Below are 14,096 nucleotides of genomic sequence, written 5' to 3'. Positions count from 1 at the left end.
TCGAGTCAGTGTGCAGGGGTACAGGCTAGTTGAGGTAATCTGTACATGTAGGTTGGGGTGAAGTGACTATGCATAGGTAACAAACAAACAGCGAGTAGCAGCAGTGTACAAAAGGGGGGGGGGGGGGGGTCAGTCAATGTAAATTGTCCGGTGGCGATTTGATGAATTGTTCAGCAGTCTTAGAAGCTGTTGAGGAGCCTTTAGGTCCTATACTTGGCGGTCAGGGTACCGCTTGCCGTGCGGTAGCAGAGAAAACAGTTTATAACTTGGGAGACTGGAGTCTCTGACAATTTTATGGGTTTTTCTCTGACACTGCCTATTATATAGGTCCTGGATGGCAGGAAGCTTGGCTCCAGTGATGTACTGGGCCATTCGCACTACCCTCTGTAGCGCCTTATAGTCAGTTGCCGTACCAGGCAGTGATGCAACCGGTCAGGATGCTTTCGATGGTGCAGCTGTAGAACCTTTTGAAGATCTGGGGACCCATGACAAATTTTTTCAGTCTCATGAGGGGGAAAAAAAATTCACGACTGTCTTGGTATGTTTGGACCATGATAGTTCGTTGGTGATGTGGACACCAAGGAACTTGAAACTGTCGACCCGCTCCACCACAGCCCAGTTGATGTCAATGGGGGCCTGTTCGGTCTGCCTTTTCCTGTCGTCCACGATCAGCTCCTTAGTCTTGCTCACACTGAGGGAGAGGTTGTTGTCCTGGCTCCACACTGCCAGTTCTCTGACCTCCTCCCTATAGGCCGACTCATTGTTGTCGGGGATCAGGCCTACCACTGTTATGTCGTCAGCAAACTTAATGATGCTGTTGGAGTCGTGTTTGGCCACTCAAACGTGGGTGAACAGGGAATACAGGAGAGGGGTAAGTACACACCCTTCAGGGGCACGTGTGTTAAGGATCAGCGTGGCAGATGTGTTGTTGCCTACTCTTACCACCTGGGGGCAGCCCGTCAGGAAGTCTAGGATCCAGTTGCAGAGGGAGGTGTTTAGTCCCAGAGTCCTTACTTAGTGATGAGCTTCGTGGGCACTATGGTGTTGAAGCTGAGCTGTAGTCAATGAACAGCATTCTCACATAGGTGTTCCTTTTGTCCAGGTGAGAAAGGGCAGTGTGGAGTGTGATTGAGATTGCGTCATCTGTAGATCTGTTGGGGCGGTATGTGAATTGGAGTGGGTCTAGGAGGCTGCTGCTGATGTGAGCCATGACCAGCCTTTCAAAGCACTTAATGGCTACCGACGTGAGTGTCACGGGCGGTAATCATTTAGGCAGGTTACAGACGCTTCCTTGGGCACAGGGACTATGGTGGTCTGCTTGAAACATGTAGGTATTACAGACTCGGTCAGGGAGAGGTTGACAATATCACTGAAGACACTTGACAGTTGGTCTGTGCATGCTTTGAGTACACATCCTGGTAATCCGTCTGGCCCAGCGGCTTTGTGAATGTTGAATGTTAAAGGTTTTGTTCACATTGGCTACCGAGAGCATTATCACACAGTCATCCAGAACAGCTGGTGCTCTCGTGCATGCTTCAGTGTTGCTTGCCTCGAAGCAAGCATAAACGGCGTTTAGCTCATCTGGTAGGCTCGCGTCACTGGGCAGCTCACGTCTGGGTTCCCCTTTGTAGTCCGTAATAGTTTTCAAGCCCTGTCACATCCGACGAGCGTCAGAGCCGGTGTAGTAGGATGCAATCTTAATCCTGTATTGACGCCGCTTTGCTTGTTTGATGGTTCGTCTGAGGGCATAGCGAGATTTCTTATGAGCGTCCAGATTGGTCTCCCGCTCTTTGAAAGCGGCAGCTCTAGCCTAGCTCGATGCGGATGTTGCCTGTAATCCACGACTTCTGGTTGGGATATGTACGTACAGTCATTGTGGGGACGACGTCATCGATGCACTTATTGATGAAGCCGATGACTGAGATGGTGTATTCCTCAGATGAATCCCATCTGATCACTTCCATATTGAGCGAGTCAGTGGTACGTCCTGCTTTAGTGTTTGCTTGTAAGAAGGAATCATGAGGATAGAATTATGGTCAGATTTGCCAAATGGAGTGCGGGGGAGAGCTTTGTATGCATCTCTGTGTGTGGAGTAAAGGTGGTCTAGGATTTGTTTTCCCCTGGTTACACATGTGACATGCTGGTAAAAATTTGGTGAAACTGATTTAAGTTTGCCTGCATTAAAGTCCCCGGCCATTAGGAGCGTCGCTTCTGGGTGAGAATTTTCTTCTTTGCTTATGGCCTTATAGAGTTGGTTGAGAGCGGTCTTAGTGCCAGCTTCGCTTTGTGGTGGTAAATGGACGGCTATGAATAATACAGATGAGAACTTTCTTGATAGATAGTGTGGTCTACAGCTTATCATAAGGTACTCTACCTCAGGCGAGCAATACCTCGAGACTTTTTAATATTAGACATTGCACACCAGCTTTTATTGACAAAAAGACACACACACCCACCCCTCGTCTTACCAGAGGTAATGTCTCTGTTCTGCCGGTGCATGAAAAATCCCACTAGCTCTATATTGTTCATATCTTCGTTCAGCCACGTCTCGGTGAAACATAAGATGTTACAGTTTTTAATGTCCCATTGGTAGGATAATATTAATCGTAGGTCATTAATTTTATTTTCCAATGATTGCACGTTAGCAAGAAGAATGGAAGGCAATGGGAGTTTAGGCGCTCGATTCTCAGAAGGGTGCTCGATCTGCAGCCTCTTTTCCGGGGGCGTCTTTTCTTCACGCAAAAGGCGTGGATCTGGGCCTGTTCCAGTGAAAGCAGGATATCCTTCTCGTCGGACTTGTTAAAGGAAAAAGTTTCTTCCAGTCCGCGGTGAGTATCACTTTTCTGATGTCCAGAAGTTATTTTTGGTCATGAGAGATGGGAGCAGCAACATTGTGTACACAATAAGTAAAAAAAATAAGTTACACAAATTGCAAAAAGAAATTTAAAAAATGGCACAATTGGTTGGGAGAATGTAAAACGTCAGCCATGTTCTATGGCACCATCTTCATATAGTTGTCTCCATACAGATGTACTGCCAGTTCCTTTATTCACTGAACAAAAATATAATCGCAACATGTAAAGTGTTGGTCCCATGTTTCATGAGCTGAAATAAAAGATCCCAGAAATGTTCCATACGCACAAATTGTTTATTTCTCTCAAATATTGTGCACAAATGTATGTACATCCCTGTTAGTGAGCATTTCTTATTTGCCAAGATAACCCATCCACCTGACAGGTGTGGCATATCAAGAAGCTGATTAAACAGCATGATCATTACACAGGTGCACCTTGTGCGGGGGACAATAAAAGGCCACTCTATAATGTGCAGTTTTGTCACACAACACAATGACACAGATGTATCATGTTTTGAGGGAGAGTGCAATTGGCATGCTGACTACAGGAATGTCCACCAGAGCTGTTGCCAGAGAATTGAATGTTCATTTCTCTACCATAAGCAACCTCGCATGTCATTTTAGAGAATTTGGCGGTACGTCCAACCGGCCCCACAACTGCAGACCACATTTACTGTATGGTGTCAGGTGGGCAAGCGGTTTACTGATGTCAACGTTGTGAACAGTGCCCCATGGTGGGGTTATGGTATGGGCAGGCATAATCTACGGACATTGAACAAAATCTATTTTTTTCGATGGCAATTTAAATGCACAGAGATACAGTTTAGAGATCTTGAGGCCCATTGTCGTGCCATTCATCCGCTGCCATCACCTCGTGTTTACACATGATCATGTTGCGAGGATCTGTACACAATTCCTGGAAGCTGAAAATATCCCAGTTTTTCCATGACCTGCATACTCACCAGACATGTCACACATTGAGCATGTTTGGGATGTTCTGGATCTACATGTACGACAGCGTGTTCCAGTTCCCGCCAATATAAAGCAACTTCGCACAGCCACTGAAGAGGAGTGGGACAACATTCCACAGGCCACAATCAACAGCATGACCAACTCTATGCGAAGGAGATGTGTCGCGCTGCATGAGGCAAATGGTGGTCTGAGGTAACGGAACGCATGAGAACAAAAATCTCCTTTAATAAAGCGTTGCATGCATATCATCACATTTGAGTAGTGGCAGAGCAGTAGAGTAGAGGCACTTACAAAAGTTGCCAGAGGTGGGACCAAGTCATTGTTTTACAAGTCACAAGTAAGTCTCAAGTCTTTGCACTCAAATCCCAAGTCAAGACCCAAATCAAGACAGGCAAGTCAGAGTCAAGTCTCAAGTCAAGACCAACAAGTCTCAAGTCAAGTCTCTCCTAAACTTTGAGTTTCGAGTCCTAAACAAGTCATAATGTGCTCTTCACCAAATGTAATACCATTTCATATTTTTAACAAAAGTAATAGTTAGTATATTATATTTACACAAATCATGAATGCTTTTAAAAATATATTTATTACTTTCCAAATAAACTTTATATTTCCATGGAAATACATGGGTAGCCATGAGAAAGACCCCCCCCCCCCCCCCCCCAATAGCGATTGACTATCGAGGATCGCTATGGGGCGCAATCGGGCGATGTAGGCTTGTACACAATCGCCCAATCTTAACACACACACACACACACACACATAGTGTGTGGTTACAGTAGGCTAACATATGCCAATGGCTTTAGGAACAGCAGTAACATCAGGCAGGATTTAGGTTACCAACTGCCTAGCCAGTTGTAGCTCAATCTTGGGAGCAATGATCACGTTCCCACACTGACTGACTGACTGTGTGGAGGCTCATTGATTTAACGTTACGTTAGCCAACATGCTACACTGGGCAAAGTTATGAATGATATAGCTGTCGGCTATAATAGCCACGACTTACTGTTCTTTGTGCAGCTTCAAATGTCGAACAAAGTTGGAAGTTGTTGCACCAAGTTGTCGGTCATTTTCTTCCCGCATGTTATTTGTTGATACAGCGTAGTCTTTATATCCGAAAATAATAACTTTGGGCATCATCTTTCCAAGGGCTCCATCTGAATTCACTCGCCGACGTTCCTCTGCACTGCCACACGCAACTTTTTCTCAGCTGGCACAATTTGATTGGCTGCTGTCCGATTCAAACTGTAATCCATTAAATGAAGAGTTGATGTGCTGCACACTTTTTTAATAGCATCATTTTTTATATTTGGGCTTGGGGAGGGTATCAAGTCAGGTCGAGTCAAATGGCTCAAGTCCAAGTTAAGTCACGAGTCATTGGTGTTAAAGTCAAAGTCGAGTTGCAAGTCATCATATTTGTGACTCGAGTCCAAGTCATGTGACTCTAGTCCACACCTCTGGAAGTTGCACACATGGGAAAACTTTGTGGCCTAGGGTCCGGGAAATTAATGTCCTTTCATAAACGGATATTATACAATTCTACGTAATTTTACATGAATGGAGACTTGGCATAATCTTTTTTAATGCTGTGTCCAAAACAACAGGGAACTCGGAGCTGGGAAATCTCCGACTTCCGACTTCAGTGTGTCCAAAACAACAGGGAACTCGGAGCTGGGAAATCTCAGACTTCCAACTTCAGTGTGTCCAAAACAACAGGGAACTCGGAAATCTCAGACTTCCGACTTCAGTGTGTCCAAAACAACAGGGAACTCGGAAATCTCCGACTTCCGACTTCAGTGTGTCCAAAACAACAGGGAACTTGGAGCTGGGAAATCTCCGACTTCCGACTTCAGTGTGTCCAAAACAACAGGGAACTCGGAGCTGGGCTCAGATTTCCGACTTCAGTGTGTCCAAAACAATAGGGAACTAGGAGCTGGGAAATCTCCGACTTCCGACTTCAGTGTGTCCAAAACAACAGGGAACTCGGAGCTGGGAAATCTGAGACTTCCGACTTCAGTGTGTCCAAAACAACAGGGAACTCGGAAATCTCAGACTTCCGACTTCAGTGTGTCCAAAACAACAGGGAACTCGGAAATCTCCGACTTCCGACTTCAGTGTGTCCAAAACAACAGGGAACTTGGAGCTGGGAAATCTCCGACTTCCGACTTCAGTGTGTCCAAAACAACAGGGAACTCGGAGCTGGGCTCAGATTTCCGACTTCAGTGTGTCCAAAACAATAGGGAACTAGGAGCTGGGAAATCTCCGACTTCCGACTTCAGTGTGTCCAAAACAACAGGGAACTCGGAGCTGGGAAATCTGAGACTTCCGACTTCAGTGTGTCCAAAACAACAGGGAACTCGGAAATCTCCGACTTCCGACTTCAGTGTGTCCAAAACAACAGGGAACTCGGAGCTGGGAAATCTCCGACTTCCGACTTCAGTGTGTCCAAAACAACAGGGAACTCGGAGCTTGGCTCAGATTTCCGACTTCAGTGTGTCCAAAACAACAGGGAACTAGGAGCTGGGAAATCTCAGACTTCCGACTTCAGTGCGTTCAAGACAACAGGGAATCCGGGGGGGAAAAACGAGCACTGACTGGGAAAATTTGTTTTGAACGGTCATCAAACTCAGAATTCAAAATGGGGAACTCTGGCCTCTTTCTAGCGCTCAGACTTTCTGACCTGAAGATCACTGACGTCATGATACAACCTCTTTTTTCCCCTGAGTTCCCAGTTGTCTTGAAAGCACTATAATACCGCACAAGGGACGAAATGACAGGCTACTTTGACACTGAGATCAGTGAAAACGACCTTGTCTTGAATCTATCAGTAGCTCAGGCCTAGGTGTGTGGAGACATATTGTATGCTACAATATGAGAAGGAAATTATAGTTCTTAAAATGCTTTCCAGTTTCACTGACTTACCCAATGATGCACAGCTCACTAGCTGGTGATGTCATATGGGCTCGTGCCAAAAGCCTCTCTCTCTCTCTTGTTTAACTTTTTAGACAATATTTGGAAGATTATCAAATATTTTGGTAGCCTGCAGCTGACAGATTATAGTCTTCTCTTTTCAGCAGGAGCAATTTGCAACCTGTTTTTCCCCGCGATTGTAGACTATTTGAAATATTGCGAAAGGCCAGTTTTGTCTGCATGCTGTATGTTGACAGAGATTTGCAGCTCGTTCCCGACTGTAGGCTATGCCTATTTATTGGAATACACTCCACAGCTAGGTTATGTTTAATAAACTATGTATCCTCTGTGGCAGGACAATTTAAGGAAGAGGCAACTTGAATTAACTTAACTGCAAAAAGTGACAATTATTTTTCATGCCAGGAGAGGTACCGGATCCGACCAAATAGGTTCCAGAACAAAACAGTCCAAAATGGAGCCAGAACAGGATCCGGCTCAAATGAAGTACTGGTGGTTACACCAGATACGGACTGGTTTTCTGATCTACGCCCCACAGATACCTTTTTTTTGTTGCATATCTTTATTCCCAGTCATGTGAAAACCATAGATTAGGGCCAATGGAATGATTTCAATGGACTGATTTCTTATATGAACTGTAACTCAGTAAAATCAGTTAAATTGTTGCATGTTGCGTTTATATTTTTGTTCAGTGTATGTTGGCTCTATATTTTATAGCAATTAACACTTAGGAGTGAGACAGACAGACAGACAGACAGACAGACAGACAGACAGACAGACAGACAGACAGACAGACAGACAGACAGACAGGATGCAGAGACAGACTGCACAACAGGAACAAAACAGAGGCCCAGTTCGTGGTAAGTTGTATCTCCAGTAGTGCTTTTACATGTTGTATTTGTCTTAAACATGAGCTGGTTAAAAAGAGCTGGTTAAAAAGAGCTGGTTAAAAAGAGCTGGTTAAAAAGAGCTGGTTAAAAAGAGCTGGTTAAAAAGAGCTGGTTAAAAAGAGCTGGTTAAAAAGAGCTGGTTAAAAAGGAGGAGGACTGTTTACAGTCACTGGTACAATAAACATTGAGAAACGCTGTACTATAGTGTACTGCCTATATTGTGTCAGTAGCATTACTGCCTGTGTGTGTTTAAGCTGAATTTTTGTCCCAGTCTGCCCCTGGGCACAGCTGGGATACATAACCATGTAAGCATGAGATAACATTCTGTTGTCACTTTTTTTTCATACCTCTTGGCATTGTGAATTTGACATTACAATGCACTGTATGGTGACTATTTCCAATTACTGAAGAGGAAAAAAATGATATTTTTAACACAGACCCATAATTTGTCCCCAGGGAGTGAGCATTGCATGATAAATGAACCTCCGATTCCCTTGAAGTCTGAGAAAAATATGTAGATGAAGTATTTGAAATATCTACCACATGCATAGCATCAATAGAAATGAGTGACTCGGCACAGTGGTATGTCCGGGAAAGCTATGGGTTAATTTAAGACGGAAAGGAAACCTGTTGCCAATTAAGTGCACGAAATGCCACATGTTGCCTAGACACATCTTCAGATCGCTAGAAAGATCAGTACATACCATATCCACTCAGGGAGAGAAAGGCTGGCAGTTCATTCATTTGAAAAGGCTTCACTCACTCCAAAAAGGCTACATTAATTGAGAAGGTGTGGATGATCTAAAAACACACTTTCCTTCGCGGAGGAAACGATAACAAGGATTTATAACGCGAAGTGAACCAGGCAGCTTATTCCTCTGGATTCCCGGAATGCGTAAATGCACCTGATGGGGTGCACAATAAAATAGGCACAATTCTACGTTGGTTTAATTAACTCTTCGTCTACATCGTGGATAATATGAAAATGACTATCATAACTTCATTGTTTCTGCTCTGCTTGACATTGTTGGTCAGCACAACCGAGAGTGTGGCAGAGATATGCAGGGGGACGCACTGTTTCAGCTCAGAAGACTGGACCAGACCTTGTACAGGGGCGCATTGCCAGCGGCGAACGGACGCAGCACCACAACACGTCAACCCCGTAATGCAAGACAGGCAAGCGTTTGTTAAGCCCCTTTACCAGGATGCCCATACTAACCCTCAGACCAGAAGGTCACAGGTACCATACACCATCCTTCAACCACATCGTGGTGGCACAGCCACAAGCAACACGCAGAAGGAAAACCCAAGGTCCATTACCGCGGAGGTGTACCACCCCGGGTGCAAAGGAGGGAATTGTCAAGCTTCCCAGCCGCGACCGACGAGAACTGAGAGTGTCCCCCGGGAATGCAAAGGGATTGAATGTAAACTGCCACTTAGGATGCGACCCAAGCCGAAGCCTCAACCGTGCATTGGCGACAGCTGTGTCACTGGTGGTGGCGAAGACCCGAGAGGGCAACAGCCCCCCCTGGTTCATGACAGAGCGGCGCAATTTCTTGGAGAATTTCCGGAGTTTGGATCAGAGCGTGGTTCATCGCCTCTGGGAATACAGTTGACATGCGACATCAAACCAGGTTTAGCACGTGACCGTTTGACATACAGATTTTTCTACAATTCATTTTTAAAAGATCATGCTCCCCAAGTAATTAATAGTTTAGCTAGCAATTCATGTTAGTAGAAAAATATATTAATTTCAGTTTACACCCATGAGAGTTGAAATGTACTCTGAGTGAATGCAACAATAACTAGTTGGTCAGTGTTACTGAACTATTTACAGAGGTACAGAAACTCTGTGAAAACGGTATAAAGATAGTTGTAGTGTGGGATAATTTATACTTTAAGTGTTAAATGTAACACAATTAGAGTTAATTTAACACTTGCAATTTTGCAATATAAATGAGGTAAAATAGAGAAGGTATTAAACAACAGTGTATAGTTTCCTAGAATATATGAGTCTAGCAGGATTTACCACCAATTTATCACTGCAACCTCAGAACAATTGAGTTCAATAATTCAGTCTGAAAGGTATTTTTGTATGCCGTTCGAATATAATCCCAACAAATTGATTTCACTATGTAAATCATCAATGTGATGAGTATTTGTGCATGTGGGTGAACACATGTATCCCTAGCTGCCCTGTCCTCCCTCCGACACAGGCAACAATGAGGTGCCCTCGGAGGACACCCTGGTGCTGCAGCTGCGTCTGGCCAAGGGCCAGGAGAAGCTTGTGGAGGCGCTGAAGGGCCAGCAGGAAGAGATCAGGGAGCTGCAGAGCAGACTGAGTCAACAGCAGGGGACGCTGGTCAGCCAGCAGAGAGAGATCCTGGAGGAGCAGAGCAGACTGAGCCAACAGATGGACCAGGTCTGGAACCACGTCTGGAACATTGTGGTTTCCCTTTGCTGGAGGGAAGCTTTAATAGACATGATACAAAGCTTTGCTGTTGCCCGGCAACTTCAATATGACACATAACATCTGCTGTGTTTATAATAATAGACCACTGGAAGGTTTAATTAATTGCTTTTGAGCAACATTTTGGTCAATAAACCTTTAATAAAGTCAACCTAAAACCATGAAATAAAACAAACAAACAAAACTGTTATTGCAGGTCTCTGATGAAGGAGCTGGTTCTGATGAAGGAGCTTGCTCTGAAATGCGCCAACATTATTGAAAGTTGCCATCCTGAACCTTCTTTCAGCAAACCAGTAAATGTGTGTTTGGTCTCATCTCAGGTCAAGGCCCAGTATGGCCTACTCCTAGAGAATGTCAAGCAGATGTCCTTCCAGGGCATGCAGGAAGAGCTAGAGAGCCACATGGTGGCCCTCAGGGGCCAGGCCAGGGCCCACCACACCCAGGCCTACGCTGTGCACAAGGTGGACATGGAGGCCAGAGTGATGGATGTAGACCTCCCCGTGTTGGCCTGCGGCTCCTGTGGAGCGGAGGAGTACTGCGACTTCAGGACAGGTCGGCCGCAATGTGAGAGGTGCACCATCTGTCCAGCGGGCTTCTTCCTGGTGTCCCAGTGCTCCATCCATGCTGACAGGATATGCCAGGTGAGGCTATAAGCTTGAATATTCTAAATGTAGATGCACAAACACACCCATTCAGGAGTTTTATTATATTTAATGAATCATTATTTATATATTTACAGGACAGAGATGAATGCCTTGAAGTAGCAAACCTGTGTGCAGAACAGAAGAAATGTCTAAACACTCCAGGTAAGAAGGGTTTAAACTGTTTGGTGAAAAACTCCTACTGTATCAGTGTTAACCAATTCCCAAATAGTAAAAATAAAATGCTACATATAACAATTCCTCATCCACTCACTCTATAGTTAGAAATGTACTACTTGTGTGTGTGTGTGAGAGGGTTAACTTCTGTCCTCCACTGTTTCTATGTGAACCAGGTGGATTCAGGTGCCAGGGCTTGTCGGACAGAGAGGCCAGCACAGGCTTGTGTGGACATGCCTACTTCTACAACTCAGAAATGGAGGAGTGTCAGGCCTGTCAAGAGTGTGAGGTGGAGCAAGTGGCCACACCCTGCACCTTCACGAGTGACACAGTCTGCTCCATCCCGTCCTCTACTGACAGCAGCAGGCTGTCCCTGTCCTGGGCTGGGGATGTGACCCTACCTTCTGCCAAGAGCCACGCCCCTGGTCACGCCTTCCCCAACCTGCAGCTCCATATCCAGGGGCGGGGCGACAGCAATCTGCTGGCCACCGAAGACGGCCATCTGGTGCTACGACAGCACGGCCTTGTGTGGGCAGACGAGAACTTGGCCCTGAGCCACGGATGCCGCAGTTTCGTCCAGGTGTGTCTTCAGCTTAACACCAGTGACCTGGCCGAGGGGCGGGACCTTAGTGGGGTCAGGGTGGAGCAGCGGGAAGTAAAGTCCCTCCAGAGTGCCAGTGTCAGTGGGGTGGCAGAAGTTGCTCCAGGAAGTATGCTTTCCCTGATCCTCAGGAGTGCCAGCCACCATTGCAACCACACAAGCGATGGCCTGCAACTCCATGACCCATCTGTGACCCCTCTCAGTCTCTTCTGGCTGTCCCATGACACCGGGGCCGTTGCCATGACGGCGCAGGCAGTGTCATCGGCGCACTACCACACCAACTACCGGCCCACCTTCAAGACCACGTCCACCTCTGACCCGTACGTTGTGGGGCTGACTCACGATGGGCGTGGAGTGCGCTTCACCGAAAATGGCACAGTGCGCTTTGTGTTCCAACAGGCGCTCTACTCCATGGGCCAGGCGTGCGTGACGGAAGGCTTTCACCTGCTGGCCTACATCAACCACAATGGGAGCAGCATGGAGCTGGCTCGATCATTTAAGACTGGTGTCCACTACCGCGACACGTCCATCTCCCTGTCGGGTGCCACCAGGGTCGGCCCCGGCGATACTCTGGGCTTTGAGATCCTCTCCCCAGGGCAGTGCAACATTCGCTACTTTGGTGACGACTCCGGCATCAGCGCCCTCAGTTTGGTGTGGGTCCCCACTGCCATCTCCTCCGCCCTCTCCGCCTCCGTGGCACGCACAGGCTTGCCCTCCGGAGCGGTGCGCAACAAGCCCCTGTATTTCCGTCAGGTGAGCCCCCACATGCCGCAGGTGCAGGTCGGGCTTCCAGGGAAGGGTCGCGCTGAACGAGGACGTGAGTTTGTCTTCACGGAGAGCGGGACAGCCAGCTTAGCACTGGACCTGAAGCTGATCCACTCCTGCAACCCGGTTAAAATCACCCTGCTCCGACATAGAGGCGATGGGGCAGGGGAGGAGGGCAAGCCAGTGCCCCTGACCCAGCAATTCGGGGGCCAGATGCCAGAAGGCAGTGGGTGGGCAAGTGTGGGGCTGCGGGCCTCCTTCCAGGTCCACAATGGCACGGCGGTTTTTGTCACATTGGACTGCGTGCGAGGACGCATCAATCAGATCAGTCATCAGGCAGGGAGCGGCGTCTCCATACTGTGGGTGGCAGCATATCACTAGTCTAGAAACACCAAACTAACAATACCAGGCTCACCTGAAGCAGGGTTTACCGAATGTTTTATTTCTTCAATTAGCCTTTGATCAACAAAATGGGCAATTTTAGCATGGTTTACGTCATGTATAAAAAGTACCCTTACCTATACTTACTTAAAATACACCAAATGATGGTTTTGGTGGGTAGCAGAGAGAATATTTAAGCTTTATGGTCTTTTATGCATATTCTATACTGTATTTCAATATTATAAGGATGCTAGAATTAGCATTGTTGTTCAACAATTCTTGGTATGAACCTTCTTTCATGTTGACATTTGCTGGGCGCATATTTTGTCTGTCTTGTATTTACAGTATATAATTGAGTTACTGCATTGACGCCAGAGCTTTATAGAAGACACTTAACATTCTTTTGCTTTCATCAAGGATAATTTTGCAGGGCTGGTTTTACTCTGAAGTGTGTTAAGAACATATGTTTTAGGTTAGCCGCCATTTTCTAAATGTGAGTGTCCGCTGCATGCCTTAGTTAATGACCATTTTCAGGAGACCCAGAAAGGGTTTGTACACTCGTGTGGAGGTCCACTTGTGTTAGACCAGTCACAAAGAAGTGTGCATTAGCACGGGGGTTTAGAATTATTAGAGTTCTGTAGACAGTGACTTCCTACATCCACTATTTAGACCAGCAATTATGCCACCAGCCAAAGTGCCAGTCTTTAATGCCGTAATGCATACTTTGTAAATATTAAAACAGAAAACACTGATTATGACATCAAACCTCATACTTATTAAGTCACCTGCATTGTTTGCTGTTTGGGGTTTTAGGCTGGGTTTCTGTACAGCACTTTGAGATATCAGCTGATGTAATAAGGGCTATATAAATACATTTGATTTGATTTAAACAGTCACTGCTTTAAAACGCACAAGACTGTAGGCTATATATTTTAATAATGGTTGAAAGTTTGTTATATATTTGCGCATTAATGCCTGAGGGGGTGTGGCATATGGCCAATATACCACAGCTAAGGGCTGTTCTTGGATACAAAACCTCAAGGTGCCTTACTGCTATTATAAACTGGTTCCCGACATAAATAGAACAGGAAACAAGTATTTTTGCATCATACCCATGGTATAATGTCTCATATATAATTATACACACAGCACTGGACCTGAAGCTGATCCACTCCTGCAACCCGGTTAAAATCACCCTAAATTAAATGTGAATTAAATGCTGTTTCAGCCAATCAGCATCCAGGACCCAAGCTACCCAGTTTATAAGATGTATTATAACACGTTATTATCTACGTTTTCACAGGATAATGTCATTCCCAGTACAGCATAATGTGTAAATGTTACTACAAGCTGCATGCTATATGTCCCTAACCCTAATTCTAACGTAATCATAAAGACAGACAATCTGTAATACCGTATA

The 14,096-nt window shown here is 45.8% G+C and overlaps 1 protein-coding gene across 1 annotated transcript; it reads left to right on the top strand.

The window, feature by feature from the left end:
* The first annotated feature begins 8,324 nt into the window (after nucleotides 1-8,324).
* On the top strand, nucleotides 8,325-13,428 carry si:ch211-252f13.5 (uncharacterized). Its single transcript, XM_055882603.1, has 5 exons — nucleotides 8,325-9,275; nucleotides 9,858-10,063; nucleotides 10,432-10,752; nucleotides 10,851-10,917; nucleotides 11,106-13,428. The coding sequence occupies exons 1-5, from the start codon at nucleotides 8,621-8,623 to the stop codon at nucleotides 12,674-12,676; spliced, it is 2,820 nt and encodes a 939-aa protein (XP_055738578.1). The 5' UTR covers nucleotides 8,325-8,620; the 3' UTR covers nucleotides 12,677-13,428.
* Nucleotides 13,429-14,096: the final 668 nt, after the last annotated feature.

This window comes from Salvelinus fontinalis, chromosome 26 (genome assembly GCF_029448725.1).
Source record: "Salvelinus fontinalis isolate EN_2023a chromosome 26, ASM2944872v1, whole genome shotgun sequence".
NCBI classification, from domain to species: Eukaryota; Metazoa; Chordata; class Actinopteri; order Salmoniformes; family Salmonidae; genus Salvelinus; species Salvelinus fontinalis.
This window is presented reverse-complemented; position numbering and strand designations above follow the sequence as displayed.

Excerpts from the sequence above, each read along its gene's own strand:
- si:ch211-252f13.5 (XM_055882603.1), top strand. The coding sequence starts at position 8,621 with ATGAAAATGACTATCATAACTTCATTGTTTCTGCTCTGCTTGACATTG. Across the intron at positions 9,276-9,857 it reads GACATGCGACATCAAACCAG|GCAACAATGAGGTGCCCTCG; the intron begins GTTTAGCACGTG and ends CCTCCGACACAG. Across the intron at positions 10,918-11,105 it reads GAAATGTCTAAACACTCCAG|GTGGATTCAGGTGCCAGGGC; the intron begins GTAAGAAGGGTT and ends TATGTGAACCAG.